The sequence below is a fragment of the Syngnathus floridae genome, chromosome 17 (assembly GCF_059516105.1).
Source record: "Syngnathus floridae isolate MCC-2025c chromosome 17, RoL_Sflo_1.0, whole genome shotgun sequence".
NCBI classification, from domain to species: Eukaryota; Metazoa; Chordata; class Actinopteri; order Syngnathiformes; family Syngnathidae; genus Syngnathus; species Syngnathus floridae.
Genome location: NC_142429.1, coordinates 9,387,176 through 9,407,881, shown reverse-complemented (window position 1 = coordinate 9,407,881; position 20,706 = coordinate 9,387,176). Strand labels below are relative to the sequence as shown.

Genomic DNA, 20,706 nt, shown 5'->3' with positions numbered 1-20,706 from the left:
TTGCGGATGGCGCGAAACGATTGGGGGAAATACCCGCCATTCTGAATTTTTATCCAATCATGAAGCAAGGGGGTGGGGCAAAACGAGAACAACAACACTGCTTCAGCACATGCTTCACACTCGGGCACATTTGCAACACGCACCGCTGCACGTGGAAGAGATTGCTGCGTGGGAGGGAGGTACACATGCGCCACCTACCGGCCACTATTATCACTACGTGATGAATTAGGATATTGTATGTGATGCATAGTTTACACGAAGTTAAACAGCTTTTCAGTAGTTTTAGTTTTATTTCAGTGCATATTCCCAACAAAAATCAGAATACACAGGATACAAACTTTAATTTGTCCACAATAAGATGAAACAGTGAACTACAGGTTTTAAAACACAATATTATTCAGAAACCTTCATCATGCCACTTATCAATTTACAAGGCCTATCAAGATGACATTGTCTGCATGGAATAATTATCTTTTTGTATGACAATGCTGTGCAGGAATTTGTCATTAATTTTTATTGGGGCAATTTCACATGCAATAGAGAAAAAAACAACACAAAACTCAGAATTAAAATATGTGCCATTTCCCAAAAAACAATTGTGAATGGTTAGGGTTTTTTTCCCCAGATGCTCTTGTTTAAAAAAAAAAAAAAATCTATGAGGCCCTGGTTGAAAATGAATTGATTGAAAATAGTGCAGTAAAGAAGAAGAAAAAAAAAAAAGTACATTTCTGTTTAAAAAAAATAATTGGATCTTTTGTAATTCTTAGTGTTGAAGTAGAAAGTTGTACTGGCCGTAGTCGTAATCATCAGGCATGATGAGAAGGTCTTCCCTGGCTTTGTCCAATTTGCGCCGCAGGAAATTCCGTCTCTCAATCCACTCCTGCAACTCCTCACGACTGTGGGCAAAGTCACAACTGGCACCTTCGGGGCAGTCAGCTTCGGACCTAACACGCAGCAGAAAAACCAAAATATTAATCGTGTTTTCATATTAAATACGTTGGCCTGGTGAAGACACGACTTACTTGGTGCAGAGCTGGAAGGACACACCGGGGAAGCGGTGGGTCCATTTCAAAGCCTCGTCTTCTCCTTCACAACTGAACAGGCGCTCCTTGTGCTTGGCGGAGGAGATGTGTTGCTGCCATTGTCGCTCGCCGTTACTGTGCTTGCCACACAGAGGACAGTAGATGCCGCACTGAAACGTAGACAGCAAGTTCTGGAAGTAGTTCATCATCAAATCGCGAATATGTAATCATAAACCGTACCCACCATCGGTTCCGGATGATCTGTTGGCATGACAATGTCTTTTTCTTGGGCGGGCACGTTTTTGTCTGCTTGGCAATTTTGTGCGCTTAATGTCAGCCACATTTTGTATATCTGCAGCATGTCGACTGCAAAGGGACAGAGAGACACGAATCACTCATCAATACAGTTCCGAAGCTTTTGTTTGTTTCAATAACTCGCCATTTTGAGTCTTCATGTACATCCACATCTCTTTTTCTTCTGGGCTGTGGGCAAAGGAGCACTTGTCAGCGTAGTCACATTTCTTCCTTGCCAACATCTGGTCGCACAACTGCAAATAATAAAAAAAGTTAATAAATCACTGCAACAAAATCGGAGTAAACAACTTCTAAACTCACTTGATATTGTGCGGGAAAGTATTTCGTTGGAAGCGGTCTGGCAGGGACCCATTTATTTTTATCCAAGGACTTCACCATGAGCGTGTTTTGCTCTCTCATCCACCTGGGAGTGTTTGTTTGTTTGTACGTGAAAAGAAAAGGGAGTGTGAGCAATTAAATGTTGAAATACTGTCGAAAACAAAAGGACTAAAAATAGCGGTGAGACGTCAGAACAAGCGAGGTTTTCCTTCTCTACTGGTCTAAATGATATCATAAGCACTTCGTTTACCAATCAGAACCTAAATGATTGTTTTTGTTCCGCAAAATTGTATGACATTAAAATAAATCTTTTTATTATGTAATGTACAGATTTGACTTTTTCTAGAATTGTACCATGACAGTGGTTGTTTTAAGAGATTATTTAGGTCAATTTAAGTTCTCACTGAAGATCCAAGCCCATTTTTTTACTTACGGGTGCTTGGCCTTGCTGGAGCAATACTTGAGATGTACGTCTGGCGTACTTATGTGGCCGTCTTGGAAGCAGCTTGCACAGATAAACTTCATCTTCATGTTCAAACTTTTGCCTTTTAGTATTTCCACACCGTTTGTAGCAGCAGCAGCAGTAGCCTGCTTAAAAATAAGGAATAAAAATATAATTGTAGCTAGTTTTCAATCTAAACAGTGGTTAGTTGTTAGTGTAGTTAAGTAGTTTATTCATGCAATATTCACGGGAAATAAGTTGATGAAATATGAGGGGGGAAACAGTGGCAATAACAAAATGGAGGATGGAGCATGAGCTGCAAGCGATTATGAAATGAAAAATCTTCCTCAGCCATGGTCACATTTAAAAAAATGTTTGCCAATATTGATGATATTATTTGCAATATAAAAAAAAAAACTGCCTTACTCGACTTGATCTCAATTTTCTTTCGTTTCCGGCATTCTGCTCCTCTTTATCATATTTTGCCGAGACTTTAACAATCTCATCAGCAGTGATACCTAGAAACAAGCACACATCAAAAAGACTAATTGAAAGAAACTAAAAAGAAATTTCCCCCAAAGATAATACAAATGATTGATACAATACTTTTATTTCTTTAGTGGATGTTTGAATCTTATTACTGATTGGCTTATATTCTTCCACCAGGGAAACAAAATGATCTTTTTAAAAAAAGTCATTAAATCTGTTCCAGTGCCGCTACAAGTATTAAAATGTGAGCGCTAACTTCATTAATAGCCTCCAGCACTGATGAAAACATGCAAAACATTAAATGTTTGATGAAGAAATGATGATGGTAAATCTCCGGATAGAATCTTCAACAGCACATTTCCTCACCTGTGTCTCTCTGCACCTTCCAGGTTTGCAGCTCGATGACGGAGTGAGCGTTATGACAATTGTACTCCCCGAGGCATCCGTCATGTGACTTTTGGCTGCACAGTTTGAAGTGGGCCAGTATATTAAATGGACGCACTTTTCTGTAGTTGCACTGAGTGGTCTTCACTTCAAACACTAAACACCTGACGGGCACAAAGTGGACAAAATTAAAATCAATATTTAAATGTCTGTTGTGTTCTACTCACTTGTTAGCGTCGAAGGAGTGGTGGACATGTACGTTTGAGCACACTGTGTGATTATCTCTGCAGCGCTTACTGATAATCCGAGGTTTACTATCATAGCACTCCTGCAAACCGGAAGACAAAAAGATCTAAATTAACAACTACAAAAAAAAAATTCTAATTTTTGACCTCCATCCTGACCTGACAGAGGAAGATGAAATTGCCCTTGTGTTCCTGTCGAAGGCGTATGATGCTGTTCACAGGGTCTATGTCGGCAACAGCTGATGGTCCGAAAAGCAGGTTTCTGTCCAGGGTTCCTTTCCTTTCCTGGGTCCAAACGTCAATTTCCAGCTGGTTGTAGGCATAGTTGCATTTTTCCCCAAATTTACAGATGCCAAGATCTCCATACTTTGGCTGGTCTATATAGAAAACAAACTCTACTTTACAACTCAAATTTTGGTTTTCTATAAAGTCAAAAGGACCAAATATATTTTTACGTTTGCAGAGAAGAAAAGGCCCCGTGATGAACGTCCATGTCGGTGGCTGTCGCACTCTGGTCCATTCCGAAGGTAAAGCTGTCTTTCGTCTACACAGGAGGATGTCACGCTTACAGTTGTGGCCTGGCTCGGGCTTGTAAATAAAAGAGTGAACCCCTTGACCTGGAAACAATTTTTTTTTAAATTATAATTAATATTTTGGACAACATAGAAGCTGGGCAAATGTCCAGATTAAGCTACCTTCGTAAGGAATGCAATTCCAACAGGCCTGCGTGAAGTCGTGGGTTGCCCACAGAGGGTTTGAAACTGAAGTTTGTGTTGCTGAGAAAGAACATGGAGAACGCAAAATATTTTCATATATCATTGTGATAACGTTTCCTGTGATAAACATGTGACCTCTCATTTATGATTTATTGAAGTCAAAACAAAATGCGCCCTCAAGGTGACTCAATATCTCCATCTTGAAGAATAAATGATTCCATAGCCAATAATAATTTTTGAACGGGTTGTAATTACCAGAAGAGCTGAAATTGCTGAGTGAGTCCATGTTTGTTGTTTTCGGCGGGCGTACGGGTGCAGAATTTCTTGCGGGAAACGAGTCCAAGGAATCGAGTGAATCCAGTTGAGCGGATGGGTCACAGGTGAGCCTCACAGGTTGATATTTATCAAGCAAGTCATCAAAAGCGTTATCTAATTCTTTCAGGTTTGTTTTAGGTTGAGTGGCTTTTGGCGATACGCCGCAAGCAGTTGCCATCAAGAGGTCATCTAGGGAATCTAGTGTTGTTGACTTCAAACGCATATCATCTCCACCTCCAGGGAGGTTATCAGAGGAATGCGGACCTTGTGGAGCTGATAGGTCATCAAGGGCATCTAGTGAGTTGTGACCACTGAAGGAAAGGGAGATCTTGGGGTTAAATTGACTCATGGGAGAGGAAAAAAAGCCTGGGGGGAGCTGAGGCCTTGGGGCAGGAAGCAAAAAAGTTCCTTGCCCGCTGGGAGGTGAGGCTACTTTTGGATTGTGGACCTAGAAGAGAAACGAAAACAAAGTCTGCATTATCTACACTAGTTGCAGGGCTGCTAAATTAATCTTCTAAATCTTTTTCCCAAATGATTGTCTGTTTATTTCACAAATTGATTCATGGTGTGCTTCTCACAATCCTAGCAATTACCTCAGCAGGTAAATGTTCAGTGGGGACACAATCAAGAAGGTTGTCCAGGTCATCTCCTAACAGCTCACAGTCCTCCAAAGCGTCTAGCCTGTCCAAGTCTGAGATGGCAGACTGTTGCATGTCATTTGCGTTGCATTGAGACACGCTAGGAAAACTGACTAAGGAGACACAGGTCCAAAAAAATGCATTCAGGATCTTCATGTTGGTGAAAATAGCGGGTTGCTGCAATGTTGATGATACTCACCTGGTGCAATTCTACTCAAAGGGTTTTGAACATTTCCGACATTATAAGACACCTAGGCATGAGAAACACGTGAAAATGATATCGAGAAATATCTAAGACACAATGAAAAAAATTTAACTCACGGCTTTGCTAACGTAGGGTTTTTGTTTTTTCAGTCCAAGATGGTTCGCAAGTTCCTCTGCGAGTTCATTTACCTTTTTGTCCTGTGATTAGACACAAATAGAATTTCTGCACCGGGACGGTAAAGAATAGTTCTGGAATGTCCAATTGTGCATGATTTACCTGATGTGCGATGAGCAAACAGTTGTGTGTGCAGTCATAAGCCTCCTCGTACCTGCCGAGTTGCTTCAAGCAAAGGGCCTTCAAGTAGAACACTTTGTGGCTTCGTTTACACAACTCCAGAGCTTTGTCGCAGTCTTTTATGCAATTATCATATTTATTCTGTAAAAGGCATGAGGCAACATTAAGATTGCAGGTGAGTAAATAAGGAAATGATTTTGAAGGAAGGAGAATTTCAATATAATAAGTTTAGAGAAAGCAGATCAATCTCACCACGCTGTGGTAAGCAGTTGCTCGGTTGACATATAGACTCTCTACTAAATCCAGAGGAACCTGGAATCCTTCTACTGAGAAATATTGAGAAACATTCAAGCCTTCGCTGTACTGCCTCACTGCCTGCTTCCAGTGGCCGTCCCTGAACAAGTTGTTGCCCTCCTCAAGAAGGTTGCAGATCAACTTCATTAAAAAGTCCTGTGGATCAGAAAATAGACATTCATTAGATGTGTTGATAATGTAGCACAAAATTTGTTTGGTCTTGTCACTCCTGTTCCCAACCTTTTTTGAGTTAATGTGTATTTTAAATTTGCAAATTAACCTATTAGCAGAGAGGAAAAGATTGAGGTTCTACCTTGTAGCCTTCAGGATCCGGATATGGCACTGAAGACCTGAGAACAATGCAGAAAAATGTGAAAAAAATAGCCCGAAAATAAAGTTTGGAGTTTGAGCACACTAGTAGTTTATTGACAAACACACACAAAGGAATTAAATCTGAATTTAGGGACACATTTATGTTTTAACTGATAGGTTATATTGATTTTGTGTATGAATATTCCTCATGAAAATTGTGAAGATAAAATCTTACTGTATGAAATTCAGAGCTTCTTGTATTTCTTTCTTGCGTTTCTGCCTTTGCGAGTCCATTCTTACTCCCTGCAAGAATGGGGGCGAAAAATAAAAATGTAGGCGTTCCTAGTTTCAATATTAAACGATATTTGGGACAATTTTATGAGGAAACATGGAGCCACCGCCTAGTGGAACTTAGAAAGCACCTACCTTCTTTAAGTGAGGAAGTTCATTGATGAGCAAACAAAATGGTGTGATAGACGAGCAGGGGGAACAAGGGGGATGACTTCCAGAGGCAAATATATTAAATTAGTGCACGATTTATCACGACTACTCCTCGCAAATATGATAATCCAGACTGTTAGGTTTCTGATCGCTCACTTTCGATTTCTCTTGAAGTCCAGATCACATGACGTCAGCTAACTCCCCAGCAAGGTAAATCGCTATTGGAACAAACGTCGTATGACTCACTCTGATTTAATCTGGACTGGTCGTCAGTCAATCGTAGAATAATTTACGCTGTCAAATGATGATTCCGGAATTTTTACAGGAAATTATGTGGTTTGAGTCTGAATTTTGCTGGTCTGTACTGAGAATAATTGTTTTTTGGAGCTTAAAATGGGAACGTGAACGCGTCAGTGTAGGCTAATGGAACTACAACTCCCTTGGCCACCAAATGAGTCGTAAAGCAGTTTGTTGTGGTGCTGAACTGTCGTTTGAACGTCGGGAACGAGCGGGAGCTGAATTAGACAGCATTCATTGACAACTGCAGTGCCCGGGTATTGTTTTTATTCATATAATTATCATAATAATATATTCGGTTTTGTGTTTGACTATTCTTAAATCGCTGTAGTACATAACTAGGTTGTCTGTGGTGTGCTGTTGAACGACACGAGGGGCGAATCACATTTTCCACGTTACAACTGTCAATAATTAACTTCACTGTTATCATACACTTCGCTCAAAAGTAAAAAAAAAAAATATTTAGTCAAATGCTTTCTTTTGGATTTTCCACCGATTGATGGGATTTGATAGCAACTGTATATCTCCTTGATAAGGTTTGTAGTCGAAGTTAGCATCAGGTGGCTAATGCTAGACCTAGCTAGCCTGGTGCTAATACAATCATGAATAATCAATACTGTGCATAATGATAATAATTACACTGGTCTGATATGCTGAATTGGATCAGCGGATATTTTAAGTCAATGATCAGTTGAATGTCATAATTTGCTGATCGATGTTATTGATCAGAGTGTCATGCTGTTTTTGGTTTTTCCCAGGTACCCTAATGGCGACAGACATTGTTTCACAGTTGGCCGACTCCCTGGCCAAAGCTAAAGTTGAAGAAGGGGAGCTGAGTTACAAAGGACAGGGGAGAAAGCTGGATGATTCGAAATCAGGTGCGAGATGGTGCAGTTTCCATTCATTCGGCCAAGGAGAGAATGATAGAAACACATTTTGTCCTACTTTCATTTTCCCTCTTAACCATTTTTTAAATTCTAGTTGAAGAGATTGTGAAGGAGATCGAGAACTTTGAAGGTCTCCAAGCTCTCCGATTGGAAGGAAACACTGTGGGTGTTGAGGCAGCAAAAGCCATCGCCAAGGCCCTTGAGACAAAGAGCCTGTTCAAGGTTTCACCAATATACTTTTGATTTCTCTAAACTTTCATTTCCATGTCATTTGGTTTTCTTTTATATCTCACTGAGGGTGACGCAAGAAAAAAAAAAACTTTCTTTCAGTGCTGTTACTGGAGTGACATGTTCACTGGCCGTCTCCGCTCTGAGATCCCACCTGCTCTGGTAACGACATTATCCGAACTGGTTCTTTAAATGTTCTCGTCACATCACTTATAGGGTCTTAATATTTTTCTCTCAAAGAATTCGCTGGGTGATGCTCTAATGCTGGCGGGTGCCAAGCTGACCGTTTTAGATCTCAGTGACAACGCCTTCGGCCCAGATGGGGTGAAGGGGATTGAGCGGTTGCTCAAAAGCTCTTCCTGCTACACTCTTCAGGAACTACGACTCAACAACTGCGGCATGGGTATTGGAGGGGGAAAGGTAAATCATCCTCAATCGAGACCTATTTTAAATTTAGGTTGATTGTGGTATACTTGGATAGTGCTCCAGTCTAAACTATAAAAAGTGTATTTTGTTGTGTCAGATATTAGCTGCTTCGCTGATTGAGTGCCATAAAAAGTCCAGTGCAGAAGGTCCACCGCTCAGCCTGAAAGTGTTCATCGCCGGGAGGAATCGTCTGGAGAACGACGGCGCCACTGCTCTCGCTCAAGCGTTCCAGGTAGAGAAGTCAAACAACCAATTGGACGATTTACGATTCAGTACATTTGATCTTCCCCGTTGTATAAGCGTATAATTTTTTTCCAGTTAATGGGCAGCCTGGAGGAGATCCACATGCCCCAAAATGGCATTAATCACCCCGGTGTAAAAGCCCTGGCCACGGCTGTACAGCACAATCCAAACCTACGCACCCTCAATCTCAATGACAACACCTTCACTGAGAAGGGCGCCATTGCCATGGCTCAGGTATGATTCAAAATATTGCAGGGCTTGCTGGAATTAAAAAAAAATATGCCTCTGACATGATAGTGTTGACTATTATTTTGTTTCTGTGTTAATACTTTTTTCCGTCATTCTCAGGCCTTGAAACATTTACGAAGCATCCAGGTGATCAATTTCGGAGACTGTTTGGTGCGCCCAGTTGGAGCAGCAGCCATCGCTGAAACGGTTTCAGAAGGACTCCCCATCTTGAAGGTGAGTGTTGTATATTACAATTTATTAGACTGGCATGATCAAATGAACTTCATCTCCTCTCTGACCAACCAAATACTCGGTTACAATAAACAGGAACTTAATCTGTCGTTCGGAGAGATAACTGAAGATGCTGCACTGGCTGTGGCCCAGGCTGTCAAGAACAAGAATCAGATGGAAAAATTGGATTTAAATGGTAAAAAAAAAAAGTGTATGCCTCTGCTGTGACTACATACGCTCAACCTCGTGTTTGGTAGGAAACTGCCTGGGAGAGGACGGCTGCAAAGTTCTGAGAGATTTCATGGAAGACAGCAACATGGCCGAGCTTCTGGTATCACTCAGGTAACGTTCAAGTTAATTTATATTTGTGTTTATAACATAATTTTGTTGATTATCAAAATTGTTGTTTTTTTAGTGATGATGAGGGTGAACCAGGAGATGATGAGGATGAGGATGATGATGATGGCGATGATGACGACGAGGATGACGAGGAGGTGGATGGAGAGGAGGAAGAGGAAGAAGAGGATGAGGAAGATGAGGAGGAAGAGGAGGAAGAAGAGGAGCAAGATTTAAACGTGGGCAGCAAGGTAAGTTGGAACAGCAAGTTCAATAATACAGACAGACTTGATCATTTTTTTTCCCCGCTTAATTAAATATTAGCCTGACGTTTTTTGTTTTTTTAACCATCTTTGCCTTTCCAGTTTTCCACACCCCCATCAGCACAACGACCGCCCGATGTCTCATCCTTTCTCAGTTTTCCATCGCCGGATAAACTGCTCAGGCTCGGGTCCAAAAGAGCAGCACTGATTGAACAGCAGGTACAGGCTTACTTATATTACATTTTTCTTTTTTTGACACTTTACAAAGTTCATTGTAGAAATTTAATATATGGCATTTTTGGAAAGAAGGATGACACTGATTCCTTTTTCCTGTTTTTTTTGCCAGGTGGATGTGACCGACGCAAGAAAAACAGCCGAAGCCTTTCTCAAAATTGCATCTGTGTATAAAGAGGACAATAGTGAAGTCAAGAGTGCAGTCTTGGAAAGTGTTGGTGAGATTTTTTTTTTGTGGAATACAAAGAGCACCTGTCTCCCCCATGTTACCTTCCAGGCTCTTTTTTTTGTACTGTATCCATAAAAGCTAATCCCTGTTTTTTCTTCTTACAGATGCCCTTTTGAGGAAAGCCTTTTCTTCTATCCAAGGTTACAACTTTGTATCCTCTTTGCTGGTCTTGCTGGGGCTTATTAAGGTGAGCGGAATCGGATTCCTCCTCAGTGTCCTTTTCATTCTCTACACCAAATCCATCCGCTCCTGTCGTCATCTCAGAGTGAAGACAAGGTGAAGCCCGTGCTGGTGGTCGCCGGTCACCTGCAGGCTTTGGAGCACGCTGTTCGTCAGGATTACTTCCCCAAAGAGAGTGTGGCTGTGCTGGAGGCCTTCATGTCCCGGTAAGGGCGTGACAGAATGAGCCAATCAGCAGGCAGCTTCCAGGTATAAAACATCGCTCAATACTCACCAGGAACAATGGTGACACTTCACATTGATGTATTCTTATTCTTGATAAATGAATTTCCTGCAACTAGGACCAAGGAAGGTAGGTCACTGTGATTTCAGCTCATTTGGTGAAATGATGTTTTGAAGCCCATCATGCATGATTGGTCATTTTAAGAGTTGCCAGACTATATCAGTGCATCCAAATGACAGAATTATTTTTCATCACCAGAAACAACAAGGCTTTGGAGTCCTGCGGCTCTTCTCGATACAAGCTTCAGTCCACCTTGCAGACGACACGCACAGAGAGCTGAGGATCGTGGGTGAACACAAATAACGCACAAACAACTCACATTTTAATCTAAGGGGCATCATCCTCATTTAAATCATCATTATCGTAATGCATTTTTGGGGAAGATCTGTTTGCAGTGTTTTCTTGCGCAACACGTAGACAACATCTTTATAACCGCTGGTGTATTTAAAAATAAAAATTGGGACTGCCAGGCAGGTGACACTCGTCTACTGGCTACACAACACATTATATTGTATTATGTATGTAAATGCAAACAGTAGTTTTTGGTTTTGTATCTATTTGCTTCTTTTTTTTTTTCTATTTTGAAGCTGTAATGACGTATTAAATGTATTGTAAAGTGAAGGTAAACTACGAAAGGGATGTATTTTTTTGACTAGAGTCATAAGCTCTTATGGCTCTGCGTTGTTAAAATAAATTTTGTTGATTTTAACTTGTTGGGATGTTTTGTGCTTTATTTATTTCCATTTATAGGGTACACACACTATAGACACACACACGTATGTACTTGAGCTGGAATTAAATTTTAGAGTATTTTGTTAAGTTTAGGATTCTCAATCCATTTGACTAGTCATGCTTGGTTGCAGTGTCTCAGCCTTTTAACTAGTCAGAAAATGTAAAACCAAGGTGTTAATTTGCAGTTGGGGGTGCAGGGATCAAAGGTCACAAGAGGAAGAATTTACCAAAGACTCGTTCATCCATTGGACTCCACAGACTCCGGTGAACACGCTGGACGTGGAATTTTGAAAAGTCGCTGGCAGATTCATTGAGATTTTCTCATTTTTATTTTTTTCATTTCATGTCAACTTCTGCTTGAAGGTAAGATATTTAGTTGTTTCAAGTTCTTGAATATTTGCAAGGTTATAATGTAGAAAAAATTTAGATGTGTGACACGTGTAAAGAAGTACTTTCTTTTTTTTTAGCTCATCAATTTAAAAAGTGTTGCTTTTATTTTGTTAGGTGGATTGTAGCAGTTAACCAACACTACTCTGTCAGTTGTCAGACAATTTAATATTTTATAAAGTATCTTACAGTCAACATTGTAACCGAAATTCTCATTTGACAATTTGATTTTCCTTGCACAGATGCTCGTCCTCCCTGCTGCCATTTTTTTGGGGACTTTTGCAATCATATCAAATGTGGAGGCCGGGAAGTGTCCTCGAGTATGCACTTGCGACAACGCCAAGCTCACAGTGGCCTGCGTTGGCAAGAACCTTACTGAGGTTCCCCCGACTATTGATGAGGTGAGAAATGAATGTCTACCACCTCTTTTCAACCTCACACTTCGACTCTTCTGCCAAGGAAGCTTTAAAAACACATGGTCTGGTAAAAAAGAAAATTTTACACGTCTGATTATTTCTCTCACTTGATGTATACAGATCACAGTCAAACTGGACCTGAGGAATAACAACTTACAAATCCTCCAAAGGGGAGGATTTGTTCGCACACCTTACCTCACCCACCTCAACCTACAGCGATGCAACATCGTCAAAGTGAAGGAGGGAGCTTTCCGTATGCTGGGCCGCGTGGTCTCCCTTAATCTGGCCTACAACAAAATTGACATCCTATATCAGGTTAGAAACGAATACATCCAAAAGGGTTGTGCTATTTCTAATAAATCTTCCCTCCTAGGAATCTTTTGATGGCCTCTCGTCTTTGAAGGAGCTTCATCTGGACCACAACCAAGTTGAGGAGATCCAACCTGGAGCTTTCTTGCAGCTTGGATCTTTAAACATGTTGGCTCTCACTCATAACCAGCTGGTGTATATCCCCAATATGGCTTTTCAGGTACTCAGAAGCCCAAAAAAGATGACAATGAATGCATTTTGATTTATTTAAAATTATGACTCAAGCACCAAAAATAAAGGAGTCAATTTTCATCTGTGTCTCTCAGGGACTACAACACATCAAGTGGCTTCGTCTCAGCCATAACGCTATCAACAACTTGGCTCCCGAGGCATTTGCAAGCTTGTTCATTCTGACCCGCCTCAATCTGGACCACAATGAGCTTCAGTTCTTCCCCACTCAGGCTATGACCAGGTACTGATTTTTTATTTATAAAGTATGAGAGTACTTAGCATGGACCAGTGACTCCTCAAATACTCTTAAAAGAGCCCCCAAAAAATCTTAATGTGTAAGACGTGTTGACTATCTTCTGTAGACTCAAGGAGGTCACACACCTGGACATGAGCCACAACCGCATGATCTACCTCGGCGAAGAGTCGGTTTCCATGGCCAAGCTCACACACTTGTACCTCAACCACATGTCCCTCCAAGACCTGTCCGAGCAAGCCTTGTCCCAGGCTCCTGTGCTCTCCCACTTGGACCTGAGTCACAACCAGCTTCGTTACTTGGAGCCTCTGGTGGGCCCCAAGAACCTTGCCAGCCTCAACCTCACAGGTACGTAGCATAATTACAATTGAAGCCTACTGAGTGTTTACATTTTTTTTTTTTGAAGCCAACCCCATCTACTGTAGCTGCTACATGAGGCCTCTAAAGAACTGGGTGAGTGTTGGGGGTGTCAAGCTGCTGGGAACCTGTGCAGGACCACCTCACCTGTCCGACGAGCCTCTTCGGGCCGTGGCGGCGGCGGACATGCGTTGCCGCAGCAGAGGACACCCACTGAAGGATGAATTTGAGGAGGAAGTGGTCACCATCAGCATCCCACCAACGGTCAAACCCAAACAGAACGTCAAGTGTCCGCTTAACTGTGACTGTCACGTGAGTTCGGGTCTTTTTGTGGACAATGAGAGTCGTCTACTGTACTGCAGTGATTTTAATTTTGCCATTTAAGGCTATAAATAAAATTTCCAACTTCTTCTAGATTGAAGCACAACATGCTACATGTGAGAACCGAGGTCACAACAAAGTACCTCGAGGCTTCCCTGCAAAAACTCAACTACTGGACCTTCGCAGTAACCACTTCCACAATATTCCCGCCAACAGTTTCCCAGCCACCAGCCAAGTTCTTTCCCTTCACCTGGAATTCTGTAAAATTCGCGAAATCGAAAGTGGCGCGTTCCGGGGAATGAAACAATTGTTTTATTTGTATCTTTCGGACAATGACCTCACATCGTTGGGGCCTGAAACTTTCATTGGAGCCCCGGCGCTCAGTTATCTTTACCTGGAGGGGAATCGTTTGGCGAAGTTTCCTGGTTCAGGTGAGTGGATTAGAAAAACTGACTGGAATTAATAAAAATAAAACTTTTTTTTTTCCTCCTACAGCTCTGCGACTCTTACCAAATCTATTTGCATTACACCTGGAGCGCAATGCCATTTCAAAATTGGAACCCAAAGGTCTGCTGACCTCGGTTACCCCGAAACTGAGGGAGCTTTACTTAACCAATAACACCATACGCACTATTGCCAAGGGTGCTTTGGACTCTGCCTTTCTTGGAAAACTTCACCTGGATTCGAATAAGCTGACCACCATTCCAACTGAAGCTCTATCCAAAGCCATTAGTCTGGAGGAACTCAACCTATCTCAAAATCGGATTCTCTCAGTGGGACCAAATGCATTTCGGCCCATATCGCAAAGTCTGAAGAGGTTATACATGGATCAGATGAGCACTGAGAAGGTACGAAACAGCTCCAATTTGTATGTTGGACCAATCTAATGATGCACATCCCTGTCTGATGTCCAGATGTCTCGGGATGCTCTGGCTGGGCTTGGCCCAAGACTGAAGGCTCTCACGTTGAGAGGAAACAAGCTCAAGGAGCTTCCTGACTTAGTCTATCTCACTGGCCTGGAGGTGGTTGATCTTCAAGACAACCCTCTGCTGTGTGATTGTACTTTGTTGCCACTGCGCAAGTCAGTAAATACATGCAATTTTTCTTTTAATTCATATAATACAAACAGAAGGCAGTCAAACATAATTTACTTGAATTGTTTCTTTGTGTCTGCACCAGGTGGATGGAGAAAGTGAGTTTGGAGGTGGCAGCTACTTGTGGCCTCCCTCCCAAGCTAAAAGGGCAAAAGGTCAAGGATCTGGAGCTATTCAAGTCCTGTCCGGAAAACAGATCCAACTCAGACAGAAAGCGTGTTGTTGTGGCGCCTGCTCATGTAAAAAACAAGAAACCTAAACTCAACTTTGTGAAAACTTCTGGAGTCAAGACTAAACTAGGAAGGGACAAGACAAAACCACCAAAGCCAACAAAGAAAAAGCCTCAAATGAAGCCTGTTGTGGCAGCAGTGACCAAAAAGAAGAAAGTGACAAGAACATAAAATCTTTTCTGCAATGGCTGAATTAGTGACAATGTGTAAAAATCATTTATTATTGTAAAAATAAATATGATGACTATGGAATGCTGTGTTTGCTTGTGGAGGAAATAAACACAAAACACAGGGATTTTTTTTGTTGCTTATGGATGTCGCAAGTATGGAGCAAAGCAGTATGAGTACCTAAATGAAAGCTTCAAATTCCCCAATTTTAAAATTTGATGGAACATCAAAAGCAAAAACTGACGCATTTTGGCCAAGTAAAATAACAGTCTTATTATTATTAACACGGCTGGGCATTCATGTGGTTCCATGGTGTAATGGTTAGCACTCTGGACTCTGAATCCAGCGATCCGAGTTCAAATCTCGGTGGAACCTAACTTTTCTTTCTCCACGCTACTCACTTTGATTTTGAAATTTTTTCTCCAAAATATTTTTTTTGTTCAAAAAGTTATTCCTACATAACAAATCCACAACAATATACACGTACTATTGAAAATCGTTGCTTTGTAACAATGAATGACGTTTGAAAACGTGACGTTCTCTGCTTTACGGTTTATCCACCACCGGAAGTAGCCTCTCGCTGATTCACGTTCACCCTTAACTTGTGAAATTCAACATGGCAGCGGCGATGGATGTTGATGCACCTAGTTGTTCTAGTAGCGGAGCAAGTAAGAAGCGATTTGAAGTCAAGAAGGTATGGCTTTCTGGATAATTAAGCTACTCGCGTGTGAATAAACGCGACATTTTTTTCCAAGATCAACACGCTAGCTACTTAGCATCAATTAGCATGCTAAATTGCTAACGTTGTAGCACTGCGGCTTAGTTAGCTTGCGCTTAGCTTCCCTAAAGCGCAGGAAACTTCATTCTATTTTTATACTTGCTGTTTGGTCATGTGCAACTATAAGGAGATTTTAAGTACCTTATCAAGCTGAACGTGACAATTCAATTCAGCTTCCATTAGAGCAATCAATTGAAGCAAAGTGGATAATAATAACAACAGAAATGAAAACATAATAAAAACGTCATTCCTTCCTATACAAAACCAGCATGTAAACAATCATGCAGCAATCTGTTATAATCCTTATGTCGACCGATGTTTAATATAGTTATTTTTGTTTCCCTTTCTAGTGGAATGCCGTGGCTCTATGGGCTTGGGACATTGTTGTGGATAACTGTGCAATTTGTCGAAACCACATCATGGATCTTTGTAAGTTTACATAAATATCTCCTGTATAAAAGCTGTTTATTACAACAGATTGAACTAGTGGCCATTCAAAAATCTCAAGTAATTTGCTTAAGATGGTCAAGCTGCCTATTGTCACTGTAAGAGTTTAAATATGTTAAGCATGTGTGATTTATTTCTCCATTAGGTATAGAGTGCCAGGCCAACCAAGCTTCTGCCACGTCCGAGGAGTGTACAGTAGCCTGGGGTGTCTGCAATGTGAGTGTGGTTAATTGAAATGAAGAATCTTGAGGATAATGCAGTGCAGATTGTGTCTTATGAAAAGCTACACTTTAATGTAGATAAATGTTCTCATTTGTTATTGTCATCCACAGCACGCCTTCCACTTTCACTGTATTTCACGCTGGCTCAAAACAAGACAGGTGTGTCCTCTGGACAACAGAGAGTGGGAGTTCCAGAAGTGAGTAAATTAGTGATTTAGATTTTCTCATTGCTTAAATTGTTGGGGAGTTGGTCATGATGTCCTCTTTTTTTTATTTCCAGGTATGGACACTAGCTGGAGAATTTAAGGTTTTGCCCACAGTGCTTCTTTTCCCATCCAACTTGTTGTAAGCAGAGTTGTTTGTGTACATTTTTTGTTTTGTTTCAAATAAACAGTAATATTAATGGCAGAGCAGATTTTAGTCAAACTATTTTTTTGAATGGGTGAATCTGATAATTTAAGCATCAGTGGTAGGATAGCCTCTAATCTAATTAAATGATAAAGTCAATTGTCTAATGCCTTTTACAAACAAGCTTTATTAACCAATTTCCCCAAATGGCTCAGACACCTCTTTTTTTTTTTTAACAGAACAGAAGAAAAGAAACTGGTTAGGTTCCAAAATCTGAACAAACCCTCAGTTAAACGACTGTAGAAATGGGTTAGTGAGTGCGGGGGAGCTCTCAGAATGGAAATGCGAGAAACATCAACTTTGTGTTTTAAGAGCCAGCTAATTTAAGTCAATACACTCCAGACAGCACTCTGGTTGCTCTTAGTACTGATTAAATAGCTTTGATTTGAATTCACCCTCAGCTCCTCTAAATAAGCACTCCGATTAGGTTACCAACAGGGAACATTTGATATGCGCACCGTAGATTTACTGAAAAGCCCTCAAAAAGATTGCAGCGGCGAACAAAATCTTCATTTCATCTCTGTTCCGCTCTCATCTATGGCTGAGGTGCGGCGCCCCCAAACTTGGAGCTCAGCTTGGTGACGAGCGCCATGACCTTGGGGTTGTTTTGGTACTTTGCGATGTTAGCTGGGTTCTGGGCCACATCCTGGAAGGCAGCCATCACCTCTGGGTCCTGAAAACATGGTCACAACTTGGTCACATCTTCTCGATATGGATACTGGCCAAAAAGTCAGTTTCAAGTAACGTCTTTGATTGAAGGGAGCAGTGAGTCACCTGCATGGCGGTGAGCAACTCGGGATCTTGCAGGAGGTCGTTCAGGCCGGGCATGCCGGCGGCTCCCCCGCCTGGGAATCCACCGGGGAATCCTGCACCACCTGCGTCAAATCACACCCGGTATGTATGCATTGACTTGAATACAATTTCTAAACTAATCTGAATGCACAAATTAAAATCGAAGATTTTTCCCACCTGGGAAGAATCCTGCTCCACCTGCCCCTCCTCTGGCTTCCTCTCCCTGTAGGGGTGGTGAAATATATTGCTTTTCTTTTGGCACTAGATAGTTTTGTTAATGATTTGTCTGCCAACAGTCGATTCACTAATTCATTACATAAAATTAATTCAGATCATGTTAAAACATTTTGGCACCTATGAACCATTTGAAATTGTTTGATTTCCTTTTATTTTACTTTTTTAGCAAATAACTCACCTTCTGAGCCTTGGCGTGCTCCTCCCTTGCTTTCTTTATACGCTCTTGTTTCTCCTTTATCTCTCTCTCCTCCCTCTTGCGTTCATATTTGCGCCTGTGCTCGATGATTCTGTTAGCCTGAAAAGTAATATTGGGAAAGTCAGACAATGTCAAAAATGGGAATATTTACTTTACGGTTTAAACATTCTACCGAACCTTTGGTTGGACTTCCTTAAGCAGTGCATCGGTATCCTCGTCATAATCCAGTTTACATGCTGTGGCCAGATCGCGGGCGGCGTCCTCCCAGTGGCCCAGCATCCTGTGGGAGACATCACAATCTCATTGCAGACTGTATAGGAAGTAGTAAAAAAAAAAAAAAAAAAAAAGTGTGAAGGAGAAAAACTACTTGTGAGCTTTCCCCCTCCACTTGTACGGCTGCGCTGAGTCTGGGTTGATCTTGATGGCTCGGTCACAATCTCTGATGGCCGCGTTGGGTTTCTGCATCTTAACATAAACACTAAGACAAAGGACAAGACCATCTCAAAATGTCCCCGGGGAATGACTCCATCTTTGGCATGTGGGTAAATATCACCTTGCCCTCTTTGCATACAAAATGGCCAAACAAGGATTCAGTTTGATGGCCTCAGTGAAAAGATCCAACGCTTTCTGTAGATCTCCTACAAGAAACGAGAACAACCAAAGCAGAGATTTCAGTATAGACGTCAGTGTTATGCAAAGCACAGGTGATAACCCTCACCTCCTCCAAGAGCATCAATGGCTTCCATCTTCTTCTCATTGGCCTTTTCCATCATCTCTTCCGTCACCTGAGTGAATGCCCACACACAGTTAATTTTAATGAATGGAAAAAATTAGTTTATCATATCTGACAAGGACCTCAACATTATCTGGATCTCCCATTTCCTGTGGTTCATCCATGTCTGGTTCAATGACGCCCTCAAGATCTATTTCTGAAAAAGCAAGGGACATTGCTTACTATGAACCGAAACTAATATTGCATCAGAAATGTTTTTTTTTCTCGTGCAGCATTTCTCAGCAGATATCAAAATGAGAGAAGGCTCAAAATGGTTAGCAACAGAAGAACTAACAGAAGGATAACAATTACCTATTTCACTCTCCTCGCTCTCAGATGGAACAGCAGGCTCGGGCTGAGTTGGGGGAGCTTTAGATGTTGGAGGAGGACCACAAGGACACTCACCCTAAAAGCCACAAACTATGAACACCAATACAATTTCTCTCATTTTTATTTTTTTAGTAAAACCTTCAGTATCCAAACAAATAGCTGCTCTTATCTACTGAACCTTTGCAGATTTGAATGCCTGCCTGGTAGACTGTTACACATGTATCTAGTTGAAAAAAGATAAAAGTAACAAAACCTAAGAACATTAGGGGAAATGAAAACTGAAACAATTCATGCATTACCTGGCAGTGACTCTTGGGTGAGGCTTGAGGAGGTATCTTTGCACCCATGCTGCAGAGTGGACAACATTCTTGTGAGCCATATTAAATTCGTTACAAAACATAACTGCGAAAATAATTGCATAAGTACTTTTTTCACAACTGGCCTGCTAGAACCTGAATGGCAAAAGGGGCTAATCCTCTCCATAAAACTGCATACTGCAGGCTGAAACTCTTTTTTCAACAAACTCATGCAGGTCTATCAAGTTTTGCAAGTTGCCTGGATCTGGTGGGCACGTGGTGATTTTTTTATTTCTACCATTGGTTTTTTTTAGATTTTAGTAACACATAAGACTTAATAAAACAAGAACATCGCAACCCATAAAGCAAACTGCAGTTGCTTCACCTCTGCAACCAGGTCCGGAAGAAAGCCATCTCGGGAAGTTGCAGGATGGCGGGATTGGACTCGCATAGTTGCACGAAGCCCTTCAACTCTGCCACTTTTCGAGCGTCCATGCTTCTCTGTCACGTCCAACACGCACTGCGTGGCATCATAAAAACAAACCACTCAAGAGGTTTAAGGTTTAATAGCAATGTCCCTTTACCGTTAGGTAGCTTAGCCGTTGCAATATGCTAACGTGCACGTTTATTTATTTATGTCCGCATACCTTTTGTGAGAAATGAATCAAAATGAATCAAAATGAACACGATCGCCAAACGAACCAAACAAAACGAAGCAGTTTTAACCCCAAATCACAAATAATAATGGCAATAAGGCAAGACAGAAGTTTCGAGAGACAAGAACCATATTTGACGCAAGATCCTGTATGCAGTCCTGTTAGCTTGCTGCATTATTTACCACTTATTAAATTAAAGACAAACAAAATCGATATCAATGCAATGAGGGTAATAGAAAAGGAAATAATCGTACCTGTGCAAGGACTCGCAGAATTAACACAAGATGAGAAAGCGGAGAGCAGTTGTCGATATTTATCGATGCAAATCTGCTTCCTTGGCGCAGGCGTCTTCTGTCTTTTCATTCAGGCACTAAATCAGACACCCCACACAAAGTCATCTGATTGCCCTGATTTTTGTCTTGCGGGAGTGACGACTCAAGCAACTAAAACAGAATTATAATTAACCTAATTCATTTTATTGTATTGAGAAAATACAGCCACGATAAATGTGTCCTGGTAGAACACGTTAGTTTTGTCGAGAACAATGAATACCGATTTGAATCAGTCACAAGCCAGGCAT

General features: G+C 41.3%; 5 protein-coding genes and 1 non-coding gene across 10 annotated transcripts; 4 read left to right on the top strand and 2 right to left on the bottom strand.

The window, feature by feature from the left end:
- Positions 1-270: 270 nt before the first annotated feature.
- On the bottom strand, positions 271-6,760 carry LOC148384309 (zinc finger CCCH domain-containing protein 7B-like). 2 transcript variants are annotated; one of them, XM_088358197.1, is made up of 21 exons: positions 6,416-6,760; positions 6,225-6,292; positions 5,991-6,027; positions 5,636-5,833; positions 5,366-5,524; positions 5,206-5,286; positions 5,084-5,135; positions 4,840-4,997; positions 4,187-4,694; positions 3,911-3,991; positions 3,671-3,832; positions 3,375-3,592; positions 3,198-3,298; positions 2,953-3,134; positions 2,524-2,615; positions 2,089-2,246; positions 1,638-1,740; positions 1,462-1,570; positions 1,267-1,388; positions 1,023-1,192; positions 271-944 (listed from the first exon to the last, which is right to left on the bottom strand). In XM_088358197.1, the coding sequence occupies exons 2-21, from the start codon at positions 6,281-6,283 to the stop codon at positions 764-766; spliced, it is 2,931 nt and encodes a 976-aa protein (XP_088214323.1). In that variant the 5' UTR covers positions 6,284-6,292; positions 6,416-6,760; the 3' UTR covers positions 271-763. The 2 variants fall into 2 exon arrangements, with proteins under 2 accessions (XP_088214323.1, XP_088214324.1); XM_088358198.1 differs by having other exon boundaries at positions 2,089-2,243; positions 6,416-6,759.
- On the top strand, positions 6,745-11,204 carry LOC148384308 (ran GTPase-activating protein 1-like). Of its 2 annotated transcripts, none has more exons than XM_088358199.1 (16): positions 6,745-6,984; positions 7,486-7,605; positions 7,709-7,836; positions 7,945-8,004; positions 8,083-8,262; positions 8,366-8,500; positions 8,587-8,745; positions 8,860-8,973; positions 9,067-9,166; positions 9,228-9,312; positions 9,386-9,557; positions 9,672-9,788; positions 9,916-10,021; positions 10,137-10,219; positions 10,297-10,418; positions 10,694-11,204. In XM_088358199.1, exons 2-16 carry the CDS (start codon positions 7,494-7,496, stop codon positions 10,773-10,775), a joined length of 1,755 nt encoding a protein of 584 aa, XP_088214325.1. In that variant the 5' UTR covers positions 6,745-6,984; positions 7,486-7,493; the 3' UTR covers positions 10,776-11,204. The 2 variants fall into 2 exon arrangements, with proteins under 2 accessions (XP_088214325.1, XP_088214326.1); XM_088358200.1 differs by having other exon boundaries at positions 6,748-6,984; positions 10,297-10,461.
- A 595-nt stretch (positions 11,205-11,799) lies between these two features.
- Positions 11,800-15,077, top strand: chadla (chondroadherin-like a). Its single transcript, XM_088357961.1, has 10 exons — positions 11,800-12,015; positions 12,151-12,345; positions 12,404-12,559; positions 12,666-12,811; positions 12,933-13,171; positions 13,230-13,492; positions 13,596-13,932; positions 13,997-14,349; positions 14,416-14,582; positions 14,681-15,077. Exons 1-10 carry the CDS (start codon positions 11,857-11,859, stop codon positions 14,994-14,996), a joined length of 2,331 nt encoding a protein of 776 aa, XP_088214087.1. The 5' UTR covers positions 11,800-11,856; the 3' UTR covers positions 14,997-15,077.
- A 219-nt stretch (positions 15,078-15,296) lies between these two features.
- Positions 15,297-15,368, top strand: trnaq-cug (transfer RNA glutamine (anticodon CUG)). Its single transcript has one exon. It is a non-coding gene; the product is annotated as a tRNA-Gln (tRNA).
- Positions 15,369-15,532: 164 nt separating this feature from the next.
- Positions 15,533-16,847, top strand: rbx1 (ring-box 1, E3 ubiquitin protein ligase). Its single transcript, XM_088356904.1, has 5 exons — positions 15,533-15,687; positions 16,122-16,200; positions 16,364-16,434; positions 16,551-16,636; positions 16,720-16,847. Exons 1-5 carry the CDS (start codon positions 15,610-15,612, stop codon positions 16,730-16,732), a joined length of 327 nt encoding a protein of 108 aa, XP_088213030.1. The 5' UTR covers positions 15,533-15,609; the 3' UTR covers positions 16,733-16,847.
- A 107-nt stretch (positions 16,848-16,954) lies between these two features.
- On the bottom strand, positions 16,955-20,530 carry st13 (ST13 Hsp70 interacting protein). Of its 3 annotated transcripts, none has more exons than XM_088356901.1 (13): positions 20,381-20,530; positions 19,856-19,990; positions 19,474-19,522; positions 19,157-19,250; positions 18,928-19,001; positions 18,791-18,857; positions 18,626-18,710; positions 18,440-18,550; positions 18,250-18,352; positions 18,055-18,171; positions 17,817-17,862; positions 17,622-17,722; positions 16,955-17,520 (listed from the first exon to the last, which is right to left on the bottom strand). In XM_088356901.1, exons 2-13 carry the CDS (start codon positions 19,963-19,965, stop codon positions 17,383-17,385), a joined length of 1,095 nt encoding a protein of 364 aa, XP_088213027.1. In that variant the 5' UTR covers positions 19,966-19,990; positions 20,381-20,530; the 3' UTR covers positions 16,955-17,382. The 3 variants fall into 3 exon arrangements, with proteins under 3 accessions (XP_088213027.1, XP_088213029.1, XP_088213028.1); XM_088356903.1 differs by having other exon boundaries at positions 19,856-19,971; positions 20,381-20,497; XM_088356902.1 differs by lacking the exon at positions 20,381-20,530 and adding an exon at positions 20,118-20,259.
- Between the last annotated feature and the right edge of the window lie 176 nt (positions 20,531-20,706).